Source organism: Glycine soja, chromosome 11, assembly GCF_004193775.1.
Source record: "Glycine soja cultivar W05 chromosome 11, ASM419377v2, whole genome shotgun sequence".
NCBI lineage: Eukaryota > Viridiplantae > Streptophyta > Magnoliopsida > Fabales > Fabaceae > Glycine > Glycine soja.
The window spans coordinates 566,654-588,118 of record NC_041012.1 but is presented as its reverse complement, the minus strand read 5'-3'; the positions used below and the strand labels follow the sequence as shown (position 1 = coordinate 588,118).

General features: G+C 31.7%; 3 protein-coding genes across 21 annotated transcripts; 1 reads left to right on the top strand and 2 right to left on the bottom strand.

The window, feature by feature from the left end:
* The first annotated feature begins 6 nt into the window (after positions 1-6).
* Positions 7-1,479, top strand: LOC114372929 (protein CDI-like). 2 transcript variants are annotated; one of them, XM_028330494.1, is made up of 2 exons: positions 7-156; positions 383-1,479. In XM_028330494.1, the coding sequence occupies exon 2, from the start codon at positions 395-397 to the stop codon at positions 1,166-1,168; it is 774 nt and encodes a 257-aa protein (XP_028186295.1). In that variant the 5' UTR covers positions 7-156; positions 383-394; the 3' UTR covers positions 1,169-1,479. The 2 variants fall into 2 exon arrangements, with proteins under 2 accessions (XP_028186295.1, XP_028186296.1); XM_028330495.1 differs by having other exon boundaries at positions 17-248.
* A 1,363-nt stretch (positions 1,480-2,842) lies between these two features.
* On the bottom strand, positions 2,843-10,499 carry LOC114376283. Of its 18 annotated transcripts, none has more exons than XM_028334323.1 (10): positions 10,333-10,444; positions 10,185-10,258; positions 9,879-10,078; positions 9,269-9,487; positions 8,996-9,106; positions 8,626-8,796; positions 5,875-7,954; positions 4,675-4,790; positions 4,366-4,484; positions 2,843-3,186 (listed from the first exon to the last, which is right to left on the bottom strand). In XM_028334323.1, exons 4-10 carry the CDS (start codon positions 9,453-9,455, stop codon positions 3,079-3,081), a joined length of 2,892 nt encoding a protein of 963 aa, XP_028190124.1. In that variant the 5' UTR covers positions 9,456-9,487; positions 9,879-10,078; positions 10,185-10,258; positions 10,333-10,444; the 3' UTR covers positions 2,843-3,078. The 18 variants fall into 18 exon arrangements, 17 of the variants coding, with proteins under 17 accessions (XP_028190124.1, XP_028190125.1, XP_028190127.1 ...); XM_028334324.1 differs by having other exon boundaries at positions 8,996-9,103; XM_028334326.1 differs by having other exon boundaries at positions 8,996-9,046.
* Positions 10,500-11,797: 1,298 nt separating this feature from the next.
* Positions 11,798-15,657, bottom strand: LOC114377186 (stAR-related lipid transfer protein 7, mitochondrial-like). Its single transcript, XM_028335599.1, has 6 exons — positions 15,135-15,657; positions 14,343-14,508; positions 13,879-14,055; positions 13,709-13,792; positions 12,626-12,707; positions 11,798-12,530 (listed from the first exon to the last, which is right to left on the bottom strand). The coding sequence occupies exons 1-6, from the start codon at positions 15,494-15,496 to the stop codon at positions 12,097-12,099; spliced, it is 1,305 nt and encodes a 434-aa protein (XP_028191400.1). The 5' UTR covers positions 15,497-15,657; the 3' UTR covers positions 11,798-12,096.
* Between the last annotated feature and the right edge of the window lie 5,808 nt (positions 15,658-21,465).

The window sequence follows — 21,465 nt, the reverse complement described above, 5'->3', positions numbered from 1 at the left end:
TGGTTCCAAGTTCCTTTGTCTATATATATGAGTCCAACTCCAACACTGTCGGTGTGCTTGTGCGTCACCGCTGAATCCTAGCTTTATCTTCCCTTCCCTTCAAAATAATATCTCTGTTCCAAACAAGTCCAACAACACACTGCTTCTATCTCAAACGTAATCGGTTACCCTTCTCTTTTTCTCTCCACCTTTTCATGTTTTTCTTTCGGATTCTTTTACATTGCATTACATCAATTGGGTGATCTTGGGTATGGAAAAAGATTAGATTTTTGCCCTTGTTTTTCTATGTTTTTGTTTATAGCCAAATGGGGTGACCTGTGTGTGTGTTTGTGATTTTATTTTCATTGCTTTTATATTTATGTTTGATTTTGTTGCATGACAGGCACATCGAGAAATGAGTTTGAGTAATGGGAAAACCGAGGCACCATTGCCAATTAGTAATGGGGATGAGAAGAAGCCGTTCAAGATCTTCGTAGGGTATGACCCTCGTGAAGATCTTGCCTACGAGGTATGTCGGCACTCCATCTTGAAAAGGTCTTCAATCCCTGTTGAGATCATACCAATTAAACAGTCAGATCTGAGGAAAAGTGGCTTGTATTGGCGTGAGAGGGGCCAGTTTGAGAGCACTGAGTTCTCCTTTTCAAGATTCTTGACACCTTGCCTTGCCAATTACCAAGGTTGGGCAATGTTTGTGGATTGTGATTTCCTCTACTTGGCTGACATCAAGGAATTGAAAAACTTGATTGAGGACAAGTATGCAATCATGTGTGTTCAGCATGACTATGCTCCAAAGGAGACCACTAAGATGGATGGGGCAGTGCAAACTGTGTACCCAAGAAAGAATTGGTCTTCAATGGTTCTCTATAACTGTGCTCATCCAAAGAACCGTGTTCTCACTCCTGACACTGTCAACACACAGAATGGTGCTTTCCTTCACAGGTTTCAATGGCTTGAGGATGATCAAATTGGATCCATCCCTTTTGTTTGGAACTTTCTTGAGGGGCATAACAGAATTGTTGGTAATGATCCCACTACTTCGCCTAAGGCCATCCATTATACTCGTGGAGGGCCATGGTTTGAAGCTTGGAAAAACTGTGAATTTGCTGATCTGTGGCTTAACGAAATGGAAGATTACATGAAGCAAGCTAAAAAAGAACAATCAGCTTAGGCTTTTGTCATCCGTGGCCATGTATTATTATTCTTTATGTCAAATTCGTTGTGAAAAATCCGCATCTGCTGATGCATGTTATGAGAGTAGGAGTATGAGGCACTGCTAGTCTATAACTTATCTTTTAGAGTATTTGTAGTATTCTTTACCATATTACATTACACTACACTTACGTTGGCATTTCAGAGAAAATGCTCTTCACGGTGTATTTCATTTTTTATTTGTTTAATGACCTCCCTATGACCTTTAAGGAGGTACAAGCACCACTCTGTATTGAATATTTAAATGAAATCTTCATTTTAATGATTGTATGTTGCTCACTTCTTTTAATTTATGGCCGATTATGAGATGAGTTCCAATATAGGTTGTTCCAGCTCCTGCTTGTAGGTTGTCTTGAGATTGGGGATGTGGAAAATGATTGATTTCGTTATAATCCATCCATCGTATCGTTCTTAAATGATGGTTTTTCTTTAATTAATAGTATAACTCGTTCCCAATCTCCATCAGTCCGTAGATGATGTAAGATATGGACATACCCATTATGAAAATTAAGATGAGACTAGGATTTTATTTAATAGCTTGTATTGATATGAGAAGTGTGCGGTTATAACTTTATAGAAATACCATTAGCTATTTAAAAATATATTGCAAAACTTGCTTGGCGTCAACTGCGTGACTGCTATTGCGTGTTTGATTTTATTCATGGTAACTAGAAAACAATACAAGATTATGAGGATAGGTCATGTTAGAAGCTTGATTTAGATGACGTTGTTGGATTCATTAAGAGTTCACGTTCATTCCTTTGATCTGAAGCACGTTGTTCAAAGCCAGTCCAATATATACAAGCCTAACGTGAATTAAAAGATAATTTTGTTCAAACTAATTAATATATCTGCATAAAAAATGAAGGGAGGTTTATATTAACAGGAAAGGTATACGGTGCTAATAGTGTTTTTTTTATATAAATTATGAGATATTTGTATAGAGTAAAAAAAAAAAGAAGATAAAGACATCAAGTGAAATTTGATTAAACTCATGGAGATATTAGTATAATTTATCCTAATTAAAGACAAAGGTACTAGTCTAATTCCCTGTTCACTTCCTTTACAACTGCTATCACGTTGCTTCTTCTTGCATTTCCCATTGTATTATGGAAAATCCATTCCGAAATGTAATAGTGGGAGTGCATGAAGTTTTTTTCTGCTCCAGAATGATATTACAGTACTTGTATTTAAATTTTAGCCTGGTTGGCCAAGCAATTCTTTTAATTTCAAACAGAGCACAAAGTTTACAGGCACATGACCTTGCCTTCACCAAGTTCATTATATAAACTCTTCACGTGTAATAAACAAATTAGGTCCAGTTTTGTATATTTTTAAGATCCAACATCCCAGCCCAATGAAACATGAACTGGTTCGACTGAGTTGGGTTCGTTTGTTATTTTTTAGGCTATTTATATTTATACTCTCCTTTTCTACTAACATACTTCCCTTCTGTATTTGTTTTCCAAACGTACCCATTCAACAAGAGCTGGAAGCCCTGGAATTACATCTAAATCCTATGGCTAACAAATAGTACCTTCAAGAGAAATATAGAACGGTCCAGGGAGCTTCGAATTCTAACAGAACTTCCACGAGGATAAAAAAAACTGCTAAGTCACGTGCAAGGCAGAAATACTGAGTAATGAATTACTATAACTTTCATTGCGTAGGATGAAGCAGTTCTTTGTATAGGAATGTTTTGGTATGACATTCACAAAATCATGATGATGAGTTGCCACCACCACCTTCAATTTTAAGCTTCCTTTGATATACAATCAATTGGATAATAAAAAGGAAACATAAATTTTTATCTAAAAGAGTGAGAATAAACTTGCTTATGAATATATTAACATTTAATATAATAAATGCCTAGAGACCTAACATTTCTTTCTTTTTAAATTTTTCTATTAGATATTCTTCAGATGGAATCTCAGCACCAGCTTCTGAGGTGTTGGACCACCATTCCGTGATTTCTTCCTGCTCAAAAGGAGAGAAAATAGCATCAGGTGATGTTCAAGCAGATATCCGAAAAATAATAATTAGATAACCACTCCATGAGTTGATGCTAATTTTGTATATCACTGAACTAAATCTAACTACATTTCTATAATAACCCCAGTAGTGGAAACACCAGGAAGATAATAATTGGAATTTGATTCACGATAAACTTGCTGTTTCTTTTCCATTACCGGTATTTGAGTAGGGAAAGTTAGGAAGACAATCATTCACAGTTGTTACACTCGTAAAAGGAAAAGACAATGTCAATCTGATTTCTGACAAATATTGTTGTGAGATTGGTCGAGACCATGGACAGGTGTTGGTTTAGACCACCTATTATTAATTTCTCGTCCCATTGGCGGTAGCTAATGGGGTGCAAGTATAGGAAGTGTTACATCCAATACTCATGGGAGAATATTGAGATAATAGGTATGGGGGGAGTACACCAAAGTTTGCAGAGTGGAAGCGTGATGAGAAAAAATCATGAAGATGATTGCGAAGAACATCCCTGACAGCAGGAGTTGAAAATTTTAATCGAGGAGGAGTTGTTGGGAGAATTATTCAAATTTCCAACTTCAAATTTTTTAGGATGTTGTTTAGATAAAGATAAGAATATTATTCTTATCATTTAGATCTAGAATGTTATCAGTTCACAATTTGATTTTTAAAGTAGGATGCAAGGTGTATAAAAAGGGTCCATATAAAGAGAGAAAGCGCTACTGTAGTGAGACAGGTCATCTAATAGGAAGGGTTCTCTCAAGTTTTTCTAGAAAATTTGAAATCTTATTTGTGATAATGAATATTTATTAAGATATTTCCATGGACACAAGCAGGAAGTGCGGAACACATTAAATTTGTGTTCTACTATTTTTCTATTTTATGGAGTTGTAGTTAGCATTTTTTATCCTTTGATGTGTTCTTCCGATTTTTCTATTTTATGGTGTTGTTTTTGGTGTGCTCTATCTTTGATCCTCTGTGTGCCTAAAAGGGTTTGTTTCCCCAACAATCCATTCCATCTAGTATAATTTATCATAGCCTGAATCTCACAGTAGTTTATGGAGTCAAAAATCAAAATGATACGGAAACCAATAGCTTCAATACCAATAGGAACACAATGAAAACGAGTGGAGAAGCTAATAAATAATCATTGATAATTACCTCAAGAAAATCATGATTGGATATATACTGACTTTCAACCATACACTTGATACTCCCCACTTTCACCGAGAGACATTTTCTTGTATTCTGCTCTGGGCACTGTCTCTGGGACTGGGTCTCTAGATAAACCAGAACAAGGAAGAAGAAAAAACAAAAATAAAAGGAATAAAAACCTTGTATTAATGAAAAAAAAGACCAGCAGTAATGACGTCTCATGAAAAGAACTCCAGGGAAGTTTGTAATGTGGTGAAGTAATACAAGTAAATGCATGCTTTACATGCAAATAACAAGTTATGATTTTAATTATACCATTTATGTATGCCACATGGTATCCAGTTCCCCCTAGCCCTTCTTCCCACTTTCCAAGCCGCAGGCGCAAGAAAAAACCATCTAGTTGTGAGATTGACCCATGAGTATTGATGCATCTGGTGTAAAGGACATTCTGTTCAGTAAAAGTCACAAAGATTCATTTGTTTTATAAGAGAAGTATACTCTATGACAACTTATCACAAATATACATCTCTGTCTCTGCCAATGATATTTTATACACTCCGGTTGGTTTCATTTCTCCTTTCTATTTTCAGTTAATACTTAACCTGCTACAGAAATTAGCAACACAAAGGCTCCTTCCTAATCAATACCAAGAGGCATAAGAAGTGTACTTATAAATAAATATTTTACAGGTAACTTTTGGTGGCATATATGTAATCTCATTTCCTGTTCTTCCCTATTTTTTTTTTTATTTCTATTACCATTCTTGTACCTAGTGATTGTATGCCCGGTTTTGGTCTATACATGGTTCATCTTTAATTCAATTTATTTGTTGGCTAACTTATCTTCTATTTCAGTTAACTTCTGTGTTGCTTTAGTTGGATAATTTATATTTTTGCTGGAGTAAGAATTATTGTGAATATCTTTGAATTGTTACATTATAATTGTGATCTTATCAGGACATTGTGGAAATATTTCTAAAAGTCCAATCTTTCACATAAAAATGGAAAGGTTACTCTATAACACAATTCTCCTACTTTTTTGTGAAGTTCCTATGATCATATAGATGAGAAAGGAGTAAATGGTGACGACCTAATGATAAGAGAAATTCAACTCATGAAGCTGCACTCTACTTTCAGTTTACTGAAATGTTTGATTAATCAGGTTGTGCAAGGCACAATGGTATAATACCTCTTTTCATGAGAAACAATAAAAATGCAGGAAAAGAAAATTGCCAACTGTTGAAAAAGAAGGTTCTCTATATGAAAACTTTTTGCAATAAAAAGGATGTGCAAACTACTGATTTATATATCTGACATCTACCCTTATGCCAATGCATTATGATTTAAGCATGAATACTGGGATTAAGAAGAATTAATATGCATCATTGATGTAATATGGAAATTATCATAGGCTATTTATAGTATATGCGTTACGCATGGACCATAAAGCCACATGATAACTGGCTTCATTTACATGAAATGACAAAGTATAAGTTAGTTGGCTAGTATTACTTACTTCAGGATGTCAGTGCGGGACAATTGAAGTTTTTTTACTGCATCAAATATTTTCTTTGGCACATGTGAAATCTGCCTTTCAGTCAATTTGGATGGAGAAGATATAGGATTTTCTCTGAATTTGTTTTCCTCTAAACTCGAACCACAGTATTTCTGGAATGATGCATTGCACCCTACCTTATGGGTTATAATTTCATTTGATTTCAGCTTCAAATTAATATTTTGGCCTGTTCGTTGATCTGTTTCATCATTAATAGAACCGCCAGATAAAACTCGGTCATCCTCATCAGTCAACAGCCTGGCACTCTCTTCATTGCTTGGGATTAAATGTTTTTGTTTTCCACAATCATTGACCAAGGCATTAGCTTTCAGTTCATGTTTCCTAGTTGAGATTGAAGTGGGACATGAAATTGCCCAATGGTTGGGCTGAAAGCATTTGATGCATAGACAAGAATGTTCTTCCAGTCCTCCATATGAATCTATATTCTTCTGGAGATCTTCTAGCTTGTTTTCTGCAATAGCCGAGCAATCAGAGAGTTGATGTCCTTTTGTTCCACAAAACAAGCACAACATATTTACCTGTGTGGTAGTATCTGTTGCATTTGTTGGTATGATATGTTTGATGGCACTAAATCTCCTTGCAAACATTGAAGCCATTGGCTCTAAATTTCTGAGCCCTGGGGAAGATGAAAGGGGTTTGAACATATACATTGATTTATGATCATTATTTCCCTTATCTTCCTTAAGATCAGTAGAGGCCTCTGTGTCATTGGCAGGTTGTTCTCTCAAGGGAGCAGTGAATTTTGGAGAAAAACGAGTTATCCACAGACTTCCCAGATTATCTCTTCTGTGACAAATATTCTCTTCTTCCTTTCTATCAGGTAGTGCATTGGAATCGATGTTATCATTATCATCTGTATTTTGTTTGGTTGATGATGAATGTGATGCCACTTCTTCCTTGTCCTTACTATGGCCCAAGATGGAATAATTTTTAGTCTCCACTGGGTTATTTTTGCTGCTTTCCTGACAGTTAAAAAAATTTAGAGGTTTGACCTTAGGCTGCGAGGACGGACCGGCATCATTTCCCCCAATAGATACTTCAAACTTATTTGATTGCAAACGCAGTTTGGAAAGGCTATTGTTTTCTGCACAATAGGTTATTGGAGTAGCATCTATTCCATGTTCCATGTTACCTGGCTCTAAATCATCACTACTCTTCCCTTCTTGATGAGACATTCTCGTTCCTCCATTCTTCAAGCTTGGACAATATATGGACTGAAAAAAGGACTTGAATCCTGTATTTTTTGGCTCGGGATCTTGATTCATATTGCATGTGAAAAGTTTCTCGTCAGGCAGTAGATTATGATGATCTGGATTTGTAAGGGTAAGAGCCAAAGTGTTTGAATCATTTTGAATTGATTGTTGGAGTCCTTTCACCATGTTTGAAATCCAGTTCATGAATGAGCTATCCTGTTTAACATAGGATTTGAAACCAGAAGATTCTTCAATTTGCTTTTTGACTCTTTTACTCCCAATTATCAACTGTTGTCGAAAGTTACGTCTCTTCTTACCTGTTGAAAAAAAGCCAGCACTGTTACAGCTCTCAACACTTGAATGACTGTCATTCTCCTCCCTCGATAATATTACATTTGCATCCCCATCTGATAAGGATTTTTCCTTGCCTTTGTTTATTGCCATATGAATTCTGCTATCACATGGTAGCATCATTTCATTGTCCTGAAATTTGTTTTCAGACTCATTAACATTAACTTCGCTTGTTCCAGCACAACCAGCTTCACAGTTGAAAGTTTGTAAATCATTCTCTGCACTATATTCCAGTTTTTCTAAAGGATTCCTGCTGGAGGATGCTAAATTAGTCCCATGAGCACCAGAGCCTTTGTATTCAATTATAGGCTTAACAGCAGTATGTAAGTCATCATCAGTTACTACAGCCTTTTTTTTGAGACCAATATTTACGCCTCCATCAGAATGTCTCCCTGGAGAAGGATTTTGGTCCATGCTAGGTCTATTTTCATCTGATTGAAGTAATAAATGATTAAATGGCCCTTGGTCAGCCTGGCCTGCAGGAAAATCGACAAATACATTTCAGTTATGCACAAAAATGAAGAACTTGATATTTTCAATAAATTTCCTTCCTTAAACAGAAAGGACATGCTTAAAATTTCAGAGCCTGTGTTTAGAAAAACAGCCTGCAGAACTATCAGGCATTCTTTCTTATTATTAAGTTATAACCAGTAACAAATACTACTATTAAACAAATTACAATTTGCTACAAACATGAGTGACAAATATACTGAAAAGTACGGATTCTTATCCTCCCAGTACTTAAAAAGGCACCAAAAAGATGCACCTAAGGAAGGAAGCTAGAAGGGGTTAGTGCCTCTTGTAGAAGTGCCTTTCTGGATAACAACTAAAATTCTCTAAAACCAGCCATGTAACTTGCCAGCTGTGATACTAAGGAGTAAGAATTTGGGGATCTTACCAACAAGCATCTTAAGGACTTGTAAATTGAGCATCATAACCTTTTATTTTTACTGTGAATTTTATGCTTGAACAGTTAATTTATATGGAAAACTAATGCAAAAAAGTCAAATATTTAACTGTTTTGATTTTTGTAATGTTTAACACTTTTTTTTGTAAGTCTGCTTTTTGGTGGATATTTTTTCAAATCATTAAACTCTGTGCCTTAAGGGCACCTTTCACCTTTACCAACTTTGATGACAGCACATACCTGAAATAGCAGAAATTATGTTTCCCGCTATCCCAGATATTTTATCAGTTCCAATGTTGGCTTGATCACCGATAATCTTTTCCCAATTGTTCGTTAGATTCCCATTTTGATCATTAGGCAAATTAGGTGCTGTTGCTGCGGTGTTCACTTTGTCCTTATTACCAACAGATCCTGCCAGGTGAGAATTCCGTAGGATTGAGAAAATGATTCAAGGAAAAAGTGACCAGAAAGACACTAATTCAAACTCACAAGTCCCAGTTAAGTATTTAACTAATTAGGATAATAGATGTATTTCTTTGTCCTTCAGTAAGGTTTATTTGAACCCAAAAATATACTGTAAAGCCTCCTTTCCTTTCATCTACACACTTACCTATATCATCTTCTTCATAGGCTTTACTCTTGGCCTTGACACCTGAATCACCTGTAGGAGGCATAGTAGGAGCATCTGCTTCAGCAATATCACTCTTGGCACATACAACTGCTATAGGTTTCACAAAATCATCATCTAAAGGTTTATCAGTGGTAGAACTGCTGCCAGTAAAATTTTGTGGCGGAGCAAAAACCATACAGCTTGTTCCAAAATCCCGAAAAGGAGAACTATTTTTATGAGCAAAGCTTGAATCGGCACATTTAAGACTCAAACCTTTATCTGGAGACCAAACTATTTCAGATAGGGGGTCAGTGGCAGCAAGTGTCATATCCTCCCTGGAGGCTGCATTTGCACCTGCACCTGAGTCATTATTCAATTTTTTCCAAACGCACTGGTTAGCATTATTGAGAAAGAGTTCAATATCAGTCTTTGGTTTTATTTTCTCGTTTTCGGCACTCATCTTCAGAAGGATAAACTCTTGACAAAAAGGTCCTGAAATATTATTACAATTAAAATTAACCTTCAGCGTAGCTCTTATAATGAAATTTTCTGAATGCAGGGTGAATGTTGAGGCTGATTGCGTAACACTAAGCCTAACACCAAATTACTTGACTGAATAATATTTATGGATTACTGATTAATCAGTTTTCTAAGATGCATCGTACTAGATGACATGCTGGATAGATACATTTGTTTCACCTTTTCCCATGCAAATTGAAGTGTTTCAACAATGGACCATTATATTAACTTGTTTCCTTTCTGCAACATTCTTAAGCCAAGTGTTTCACAAATGCAATAAGTATTACTTATCAAATATGCAGGATAACATGAAGGTTGAAGATAATTTATTGACACGGATAATGTGAAGGATCATAAGACATACCAAAAGCTCAAGTTGCTAGGTACAGGTTTATGAATAATTTTTTTATTTCGGACACTTCCTCATGACACAGAGAGCCTATGAGCATCACGTGGGGATTTAAGTGTGGAAAAAGAACAAGGTCACCATCATCACCTTGAAATGGAATTTGATTCCATTAGAAGCAGCAAGCAAGGATTGAACTCGATCATTTGGTTACATATCTGTAAACATTTTGACTATAACCATTGATTCAACAAGGCAAGCAAGGAAAATAACACTAGGCAATATATCATATCATAGGATAAGCTAGAGTTGGTAAGAACATACAAAATCATGCAATAGCAAGACTAGACATTAGGGCGTGGAATTAGGAAACGAGTGTTGTGTTGTGTAGCTGCTGCCTACACTCCAAACTCATAGATTAGATTTCCAAGCTTTAAGGAAATTAATGGAGAAGTAAAGGAGAGAAGCGTACCAGTTTGGTTTGGTGTGATCCACAAAACAAAAAGAGAGAGAAGGACTGAAGTTGTTTGTTGCAGAGCCAGACGACCTGGTATAACAGTTACATGAAGCTGTCTACCTTTTTTCTGCTCTGTGAGGTTAAGGATCTGCCACGTGGGCACACTCTCTGCCACTGACCACCCACGTACGCTGTTGGATCATTGCAATTTGCAACTTTTCATCGTCACCACTCACCCCGTGCTTACATGTAATTAACTACTAGTTTCTTTTTTACTAACTTGGAGTTTTTGGACAAATAAATTTAAATTCCATACCTACAGCAATCAATTTTTAACGTGAATGTTTAAATTAATTTCTTGTAAAGATTCATTAATTTGTTTATTTTACTTTTACGTTATTTAAAAAGAGTGGAGATTTTTAAAAAAATAAAATTGATAGAGTTTTTACTTTATTCTTCTTCTTAATTATTAATTTCGGATCATTATTAGTCAAGTTATATATAGAGGGGGGTAATTCATACATATCAAATATTTGCTAATATTGATAATGGATTAAACGGACAGTTTCCGTCCATTCAGCTTATATCTGTAATCTGTATCCACAAATAAAATTGATTCCCTATTATAAAAAACTTCACCCTCGTCATAAAAATAAATATTCTTATTATATGTTTGAAACAAGATATCATCGCTATACACTGTAGAAAAAAAATATTAAAAATTTGTTTGTATAAATTTCTCTATAAATAGTTATAAGAGAAAAAAAATAAGAGAGTTAGATAAATTAAGTTTCTCCTGTAAACTAAAATTATAGAAAAACTTGATTTTTTCTAACTTCTATAAAAGTTTTATAGAAAAAATTATCTAACTAGAACCTACAATTATGATATTATCAACCTTTTTTCTTTTCAATACCGTGGACTGCCTATCATGAACAACGCTTAGCACATAGAACTGCTTGCTTGACTGCTTGATTTATGCTTCCTTATCTTTCCATTTTCCCCTAGGTCGATGATTAATTTGTAAACTTAAAAATTTTTTTCGTTTTTTCTGTGTTTTGGAGAGGATTTGCTAATTTCACAATTTCATAATTCCCATTTCAAAATACAAACCAATTTTTACAGGTATGATTCTAAATTAGTGCACTGTAGCAAAAGAAAAGTGGACAAAATCATGTTTCCCGAATCGAACGTGCCGACGAAAAAGTTGGATGCCATGGTCGGGACATCCATATCGTATCATATATATCCACTATTCAAACTAAGTGCAGCTAATTATTGAGCTCAACCGCTCTAGTTTAGCGTTTGACAATTGATATGATAGGAAACTAGTGTTTATCTTGTGTTAGAAGTAAGAACCTAGAATCACTTTAATCCGACAAAATCTTGAGCACTCAATCATCAAATTACATTCGATTAATAGGTAGTTTATGCTTATTCAATTTTTACTTCTCTTGGTTACCGTGATAAAAGCATCAAGTGGTGCAATTGATCCTGCTAAAATATAAAATTGGGGTCCATAATCTGATAACAGCGCCGTTGAAAGGATTCCGTTCCTTATGAAAAAAAATGGCAAGTAATTGCACCTTTGCATTCTAAAACGCAAGAGCGAGATGAATCTAGCCAGGCTGAATCTAATACAAAAAAGAAAAATTATAATAATAAGAAGAACCGCAAAATTAGCATTCGATACTGATAAATGATAGTCTAAATATATTTATGATGAATATTCCGAACGGTGATAAGTGGACCCTTCCCATTGAGCAGATCCTAGATCACTCACCTCCGTGCAATTCTGTGCCCTGCTCCCAATAATAACGCTCTCCCCACAGCACCAGTATGAAGACCCAAAACCAGAGCAACAGTGCCACCAACAGCCACCCACTTCCAGTCTATGCCATTACCCTTTTGTGCAGTATTATTCATGGCTTGCACCCTATCTTCCATGCAAGACGAAGGCTCTGAGGAATGCATGTTTGCGTCAGAAGTAATCTTGGTTGTTTTACTTGCCATCAATGCACATCTTGATAAAGAAGCCTCTGTTTTCCTAGCACTCTGGTAAGCTCTCATTCCAGAATGCAATTTCTTGACAGCTCCCCACATTCCATGCCGGACTCCCAACTTCGCAACATCTTTGGGAATCCCCATGTCTTCATAATGTAGCAGGGTAACCTCACATGCAGACAGCTGACCATCTCCTTTGCGAGATTCCACTGCATCAATTTCCCAGAATTAGCAGTTGAAACGCCACACCATTGAATAATTTTGAGATTAAGGAACAAACAATAATTGTTCAGACAGTTCTTACCAGGTTTAATTACCCAACTAGAAAAATAGAGCTCCACACGTCTGGGCTTATCCCGTTTTGGCAAACTTGGATAGGGTACTCCCTACAACATTGAAGATTGAATAGGAATAAACCAAATTGAAAACCAAACAAACCAGAAAAAACGAATTCTTTCATTGGATTGGATTGAAATTCAGATCTTAATTGAAAACCAATTCAATCCAAACCAGCCAGAACATTGATTGTGTATTCAAAATTATTCAATAATTAGTTACATATCCATGCATTTAAGAACTTGTATTAGCTATGAATTTCTCATCCTTTGTACTTTTATTCCACAGTAATAAATGTTGAGCCTTAAAGGAATAATAAGAGAGAAAAGTAAGAACAGCAAAAATGAGTGTATATTTTTTTTTGGTCCATAAAAATTGAAAAAACGGCACTAGGGAGTTTACAACACTCACATACCTAGCTCAAACAATCGAGCTAGACCCCCTTGGTAGCAAAAATGAGTATATTAAAATGGATGTGTGACAACACAAGAAAAGACAAGTTCCCTTTTTTTTAATCCCAGATAGCAACTGACTCTAAAAAGGCTATAGCGAGATACAAAATGATTGTATGCAAGGAGATATTGATGTAGCACTTGTCGAGGAAAAGATGATAGAAAATTGGTTAAGATGGTTTCGACATATACAAAAGAGGTTACTGAAGACACTAGTGAGGGTAGATAGCATGATTTTTAATCCTCTAGATGGAGACCAAAAGGAACATTGGAAGGCATTACTAAAAGAGATTCAACTACATTAATAACTAGTTCAAATCACATTATCAACTCAACATGTGAAACTGGGTTTAAAAAAAAAAAATTTTTTTTGGGAGAAGGGGTGTGGGGCATTTTCCACTTATTTCTTTCCTTTATGCCATATAATTCATTACTCAATTGTTTCTACTGAACCGAGAAATTAAACATTCACTGTTAGTGTCATCACGTCAACAAGACTTTCTTTTCTAGCAATAGAAGAGTGGGGACTAGTCATTGAGAGAGGAGCAGAAACAAGAGGAAATGCCATAAAATTATAGCAAATCATGTTTGAACCATACCTTCGTTACACAATAGTATGTGTTTCCAGCCTGCCATATTCTTCGAGCAATGATATATTCTCTATCGCTACAGAAAAAGGGGAACTACAAACAAAAGGAGTAAATGAAGAATCAGTGAACCATACTATTGCACACTTAAAATACAAATTTAAGATCTTTGGTGAAGATACCTTTTTAATCCAGTGAGAAATCATTGTCCCATTATGAGGGCATTCCTCCAATACTTTGCAGTATGCAAGCATAGCATCCCATTTAGGACGAAAGTCATCATCCCAGAAGAAATCCCTCACCAACTCTGGAGTTGCATCATCAAAGACAGTTCTACTACGGTAAACTGTAGGACCTGTCTGTTAACAGATCCATGTCCAACATCAGATGGTGATATATTTCTAATCTAAGGTGGAAATACAAAAAGAAATAAATCAAATAATCATCAACATAGATGGTGAGGATGTATTGATTATTTTGGGTAGGAAATATGGAATGGAAAAAACTGGATGACAATTCTACTTTAAACTAAGAGGTAAGTGTGCCTCTGATAGAAAAAATATCCAAATTCATAATTAATACAAGATGTATATGATTTTTGTCAGATTACAGTGTATAGACAGTTGAAATGAGATGAAAATTGAACCTCAGGATCGTAACGCCAAGCTTTGTATTGCATGTTTGGTGTTGACCTTTCCATAAAACTCTGCCAGTCCATCACTCCATCCTTCCCTTCGAGAAGATGAAGAAAATGTTCCAAATCAGCCTGTGTAACAGTGTCCTGCTCCCTCTCCTCAGCCCTATCACTGGACCTAATGCATGTGCAATAACAAAGTTGCCAAATGAATAAAACAATTAATTCTTCCTCTAGCAACACAGCACAATTTATCATAAAATCTGATAGCTAGAACTAGAAGTAAGCACTTACAAAGACAATAATTAAGCATCAATAATGCAACAAAGAAGCTGATGAAAATTCATGGAAACAGTAAAAAGAAGCAGATGGTCATATTGAAATAGATTAGAGACACAGAAGAAATCACATACAGGTGAGCTGTTCTGGTTTAACTGCAACGCCCGAGGTAATCATTTAAATATCCCTATCCAGAATCAAACTAAATTGGATTGTCTAGATCACTTCATAAGTGTTTAAAACTAGTTTCTAGAAAACCTGAAAAACTAAATGCAAAACACAATTATTACAAAACAAATACTGCACGCCTAATGCATGATACAATTCAATATTTTCATTTATCCAATCCGCTCAATAATGTGCGTCCTGGTTTCCTTTTCAAGTATTGCTTATCCTAAACTATAAAACTAGCATACTAAATGGATGTAATCAGAGATCAACTTGTTGCGACAAACCATTCAAATGAATCACCATTGTCAAAACTAGATAAACGATACAAAAAGAGTAGAAAAATTGAGGAGTTACCGAGCAGCGCGGGAGATGGCGTTGGAGTCGGTAGCATCGGGTTGAGAAGGCGAGGGATCTTGAGCTTTGGCCTTGGTCTTGCCTTTGAAATTGAACCAATAGGTGAAGGCGGAGAGGGCGGTGAAGGCGAGCCAGAGGCGGCGGGCGCCGAAGCCCGGCGGCGCCGTCCAGAGGAACCGGAACTTGCTCCGGAGGCCGAGGAAGACGAGCCCAGTCCAGCGCGGCCGCCACGACCACCCGATCATCAAGCCGATCATGACGGCCAGCCAAATCGGAACCGCGCATAGCAAAATGTCGACGAATGTCTCCGTTAACGAGGGTTTCTTCAGAAACTCCACCACGTCAAAGAAAGAATCCTCCATTTTCCCGAGAAAATGAAAGATCCCTCTCTCTTTCTAAATTAATCAATCTATGTGTTCTCTCTCCTCTCGCTTTTTTCCAGATGACGGAAACCCTGTTGCATCTTCAACAAACAAAACGCAAACAGGAGAGAAAAGGGGCACGTGGCAGCGTACCTGCCGTCGATTTGTTTGCATTAATTATTGGAAAGGATTTGTTAGGTTGGGAAGTTCAAGTCCCCCAACCTTGTCTGATTAAAATCCAAGCCAAATGCCGCGTAAATTCTTTTCTGTAACTCCCGCTCTTTACTTTCCTTCATAAATGACATTATTTGCTTGTTTTATTCAGGAATAATTCTAAGATACTAATAAATGTAGTCTGGAAATAATTTTTTTTTTTTTACAAAATACATCATCCAATGGAATTTATTGGATTATAATGACAGATAGTTGTATCATTAATTTTATTTTTAATAATAATTTATATCCTTAATTGTTAATTAAAAAATATTCAAGTTATTTTAAATTTAACCTCAAAATTCTGAAATCATTACTTTTAGTTATTCTTTTTCATGAAGTATATTTCAATGTAACTAATTTTTGTACCCAAAATAAATAAGTCTGATTAGGTAAATATAATAAATTTAATTCACTAAATTTGATTAGGCAAAATAATAACATATATTTCAAAGTGCCCAAGATTCTTCCAAGTACATTAGTGGATGCTTCTCGGTAATGATGTCGCTTCTTTATAATATGTTATTTATGTTTTTTTACTACACTAATAAAAACAATAATTAAAACAATTTTTTCAATATTAATGATTACAAATGAATTATGATTTAATTTTTTTTTTTGAGAAATATACTGTTTTAACAATTGTTTTTATTTGTAATCATTAATAAACATTGAAAAAAATACAAAATGTATAAACATAAGAAGACAGTTGAGTAGAAAGATAAACTGTGTTAAGAAAATTATATAAAATATTATAATAAAGAAGAATATTAAAGAATAAGAAGTAAAGTTGTAGTAATAATATGTTCTCTTTACGTCCTATTAAATAAAAAAATATTTGAAGTTAAATATATAAAATAAAAAATACTATTAATTCTTTGTTACACAAAATAAATATTACATATAGCTACATACATGTTTAATTAGTTGCATATTTAGAATTTAAACTTAAAATTATTTATTTTCAGAGAAAAGCAAAAAAAATAAACATTATTATATATATATATATATATATATATATATATATATATATATATATATATTAATAATGTTTTGAACTAAATAGGATTAATTATTCATGAATATATATTTTTCTAGTAAAAAAATAATAATATGTTATTTTAACTATAAATAAACTCTTACTATGAGTATTGAATATTTATTAAAAAATTACACGCTTGACATCACGGTATAATTATTAGTGCATTAAAGTTTTTTTAAGATTTTTTTAATCATAGCATAGTAATTTCAAAATTACATATTTGACATCACACGTGTGACTAATATGCATTATAGGTATTGACTTGACTGTTACAAAATTGATTTTTGAGTTAATATATTCCTCATAAAACGCCAGCCATAATAGAGAGGTAACTGTGTAGTAACTGAACTGATTTTTATCAATGATAAAATCTTTATGTAATGAAATGAATTGATGATACCACTAACATAAAGTGATAACGGAGTACAACCATGTTGAAACTTCTTTAAAGAGAATGTCAAAAAGTTTTTTAAAAATATTAATTAGTGTGAACTTTAAATATTTTAAAAGGGTTTAAATTTTATTTTAAAAAATACTTTGAATACATTTAAATAAATAACCTTTATTTTTTAAAACCTTGACCACTAACACCTCATAGCATAATAATTACATTTCTAGAAATTGAGGTTAAAAAAATGTAATATCATTATTTATAAATTAATCACAGGAAAATAAAGTTAAACTATTATTTTATATAAAAAATTAGTGATATGAATATTTATGTGCAGTAATTTTTAATAACTTTATAATTATTTAATGATAATTATACTTTAAATAATAGTTTGAAATATAATTTTGAAAATAATTATCACTTTATGATTAAATATAAGGATATATAATTTTTTTTATTACATTGACCTTGATAACTAACACCTCATAATTTTGAAAATAATTATCACTTTATGATTATATATAAGGATATATAATTTTTTTTTTATTACATTGACCTTGATAACTAACACCTCATCAACATCAACACTAATTACATTTCCAGAAACCAAGTTTAAAAAATATAATACCATTATTTTAAAAAATTACACGACAAACATTTTATAAATTAATCATAAGAAAGTAAAATAAAACTATCATTATTTAAAAAAATATTATTTTTTTCATTTAATGATAATTGTCTGTTAATGATAACTATCTTTTTTATTTTAAAATTGATACTACATTATTTATTATTTTATTAGTTTTCTCTATTTCTATTTAATAAATATATAAAAGATAATAATATTAAATTATTGTTTGTTTAAAAATTAATGGTGTAATTAAAGTTTTAATGTGTTAAGTTAAGATTTTAATTTGACTGCTCTAAAACTCTAAGTAAAATTATTAGGACCAGGTTAATGCTAAAGAAAAAAAAACGAGATGATAGAAGAAAGAGAGTACAGTAGATAGCAACTGCATAATTAATCATGTGTTATTAAAGCAAAGTATAAATGTTACATTAAATCTTAATTGCCATTGTTAATATGAAATTACAGTTTCTTTTCTATCAAAAGAAAAAATTTAAATGGTAGTTATGAATATGTAAAACAAAAGATAATCATGTCAAATGGTTTTGAAAAGTCATTAACGTGTTCATTAATATTTTTAATGGGTTTTAATTTTATTTTAAAAATATAAATTTGTGCATAAAATTTGCATTTTCATAAAAAAAAATTACGTTTAATCATATCAATGATTATTGTGAAATTAAAATCTTGATTTAACGACTCAAATTTTTTTTAAGTATATTAAATCAAATCAATGATTGTTTTTTAAATTAAAATTTTGATTCAATAGCACACAAAAATTTAAGTTTCTTTTACATGTAGAAGATCTTAAATACTAAATTAATTATTAATTTTAATCATAATAATAAGTAGTAAAAATTTGTTTATCATATAACTTTTTAATTTAATATTAAATAATAAATTATTATATATGCGTATACATATAGTATATCAAATTAATGATTGTTGGCAAATTAAAATTTCAACAAGGCTGACAAAGCTTCAAGCTTTCTTAACATATAGTAATCAACGACATTTGACAAATTCAATTTTTGATCCAACGGTTGACAAAGCGTCAAATAATGTGTTCCCTAAACTTCCATATCTTCTAATTTATTCCCTAAACTTTATAAAAAACTTATTTTTAGTTCTTCCTCCCAGAATATTCATAGTGTCAACCTGTCTCTAACGTGGCAAATAATGTGTTTTTTTTTCTTTTTCAAAAAAGAATTAAAAAATATGGGAAATTGGTTATTTTTTAAATGAAATTATCAAATGTCTTCATCTCCATCTTAGTTTCCACGTACATTCTTCAATATATAGTTCGTGTTGCAGATGTGTTGTTGTGTTTTCTTATGATTTTATATTTTTATTAAATGCAATTTTTGAATAAGGATAAGAGTCTCTTGCCGCAGAGTCGTGAGCATGAAGAAAACAACATATAAAGAGTTAAGTTTCTTTTTATTTTGATTCTCTTTAAAAATAAAACCTTTAGTTTCTATTAAATATTTAATTTAAAATACCAATTGGAATGGTGCATTGCAAGTTGCAACGTTTATAAAAAATAATGACCAACTTGTAATCTATGTGCCGCGTAATAAACGACGTCACGGTATGATAGAATGGTTTAGAAGGGACTAAAAATTTAAAAACTGAAAATATAAAGACTAAAAACATATTTTTATTTTTATTTTTTTTTACCATGAAACAAAATCAATCATATTTATTCATATAAATGTTAACCACAATAATATTTTTATACAATTATATTTCTTATTATTTTTTAGGTTTACAGTTATATTTATTTATCATTAACTATTTATATAATTAAATAAATTGTTTTTCTACACATAATTAACTATATTTTTTTCCAAAAAAACTATCTGACAAAATTACTACTTTGAACTTAAATCTAAAAAAATGAACTCAAATATAAGTAAATTTTATTTATTTGTACTATTTAATGATATCATCCCAAAATTATTCTTCAATTAATTGTGATTCTAGTTTCAATGATTTCTTTTAATTTTAACATGAAATTCTAATGAATGACATTTTAGAGAAAAAATATTTTTCTAAATGTAATTACAAGAATTAAATGACATTTAAAAAAATTATTCACATTAACTATTTTTTTACACTGAATAAGTTTTTTAATCTTTACATCTATGGTGTTAACAATAAAGAAAATATTCTCCTTCATATTTCACTAAGTAATTTAATCCTTAAATCACTTATTAAATTTTCAAATTTTTCTTTTACTTTTATATTGTTAATTTTCTTTTATTCTATCATTTTTATAAATTGTATTTAACTTGTGCTTTATTTTATTTTAGAGAAATATGTCTCATGCCTCGTTCAACATAAAGTTATTTAATTTTACTCATATTTAAGTATGAAGATAATTAAGAAGGTGTATTGAATTGTGATTTTTTTTATATAAAAAATTATTGTGATATTTTACTAGGATTTTAAAATGATATAAATAAGTCTTATAGTATTTAATTAAGACTTTAGAATTTTTTTAAGAAATACAATAAAATTCGGTGATATTCAATTAAGATTTTTTTATAACTTAAAAAAGTCTTTTGGTATTTAAAAAAATACAAAATTTTGATGAATTATTTTTTAAGATGAACTTCATATAATTTTTTAATATAAACATTTATCAAACAATTTCACCAAAATTTTCAAGATTTTGCTAATTTTTTTTCTTTTTATATTGGTTATCAAACTTTTTTTTTTATCACACATACCTTATTTTCTCTTCAACATAAAAACAAAAATTACTCAATTAAAAGAGGTATCGTCAAAAAATAATATTGTTTATCATATATGTTTCTCTTATTCTATTTGAACAAAAAAAAATTCTCAAATATACAACTCCCCTTTGCACTTTTTTTATTTGCTTTTTAAATTAAATTAATATTTATCTTATGAATCAATTCTAACCATGTTTTCTTTACACCAACTATGTTCATCACATGCTCGATGCAATACTTTTGTATCTGTTACTCTTAATTTTGTCATTCTCATAACTTAATAATCTTTTTACAAAATTTTTACCCTCATTACTCTTTTTAATATAAACTTGTAATTGCATCTCATTTAAACATATAATTGAATTTATCATAAAATATTATTGTAAGAAAGGTTAGTATAGAAAGATCTAAAACTAGAAACAATTTAGTTATTAAAAGGTTAAAAAAATTGTATTGATTTTTTTTTTCCAAATCTCATTATTTCCTATTACTTTTTTCATCAACTCTTATAATTTTAAATGTATTTTTAAAAAAAATTCAAAATTCTTTTAAATCTTGTAAATATATAAAGTCATTTTAAATCTTTTTAATTATTATGATATAAATCCATTAAATTTCAAACTATCATAAAAATTTGTTAAAAAATAAGTCAAATTAGTATTTTGATCCTCTAATTTTTAAAATTAATTCAATTTTTTTATTTATTTTATTTTATTTGATCCTTAATTTTTAAAATCGATTAATTTTTTATGAAAAAAAATGTATTGTAAAATCACTTGATAATGATTTTGAATCATTACAAAATATGATTTAAATTGAAAAATCAAATTAAATGAATTTAAAAAATAAAAAATTAAATTAAATCTAAATAATAAATTAAAAAATAAAAATAAAAATTTAACCTGGAAAAAAAAAGTATGATAAGTAATAAGATTTATACGGAATGGTAATGGA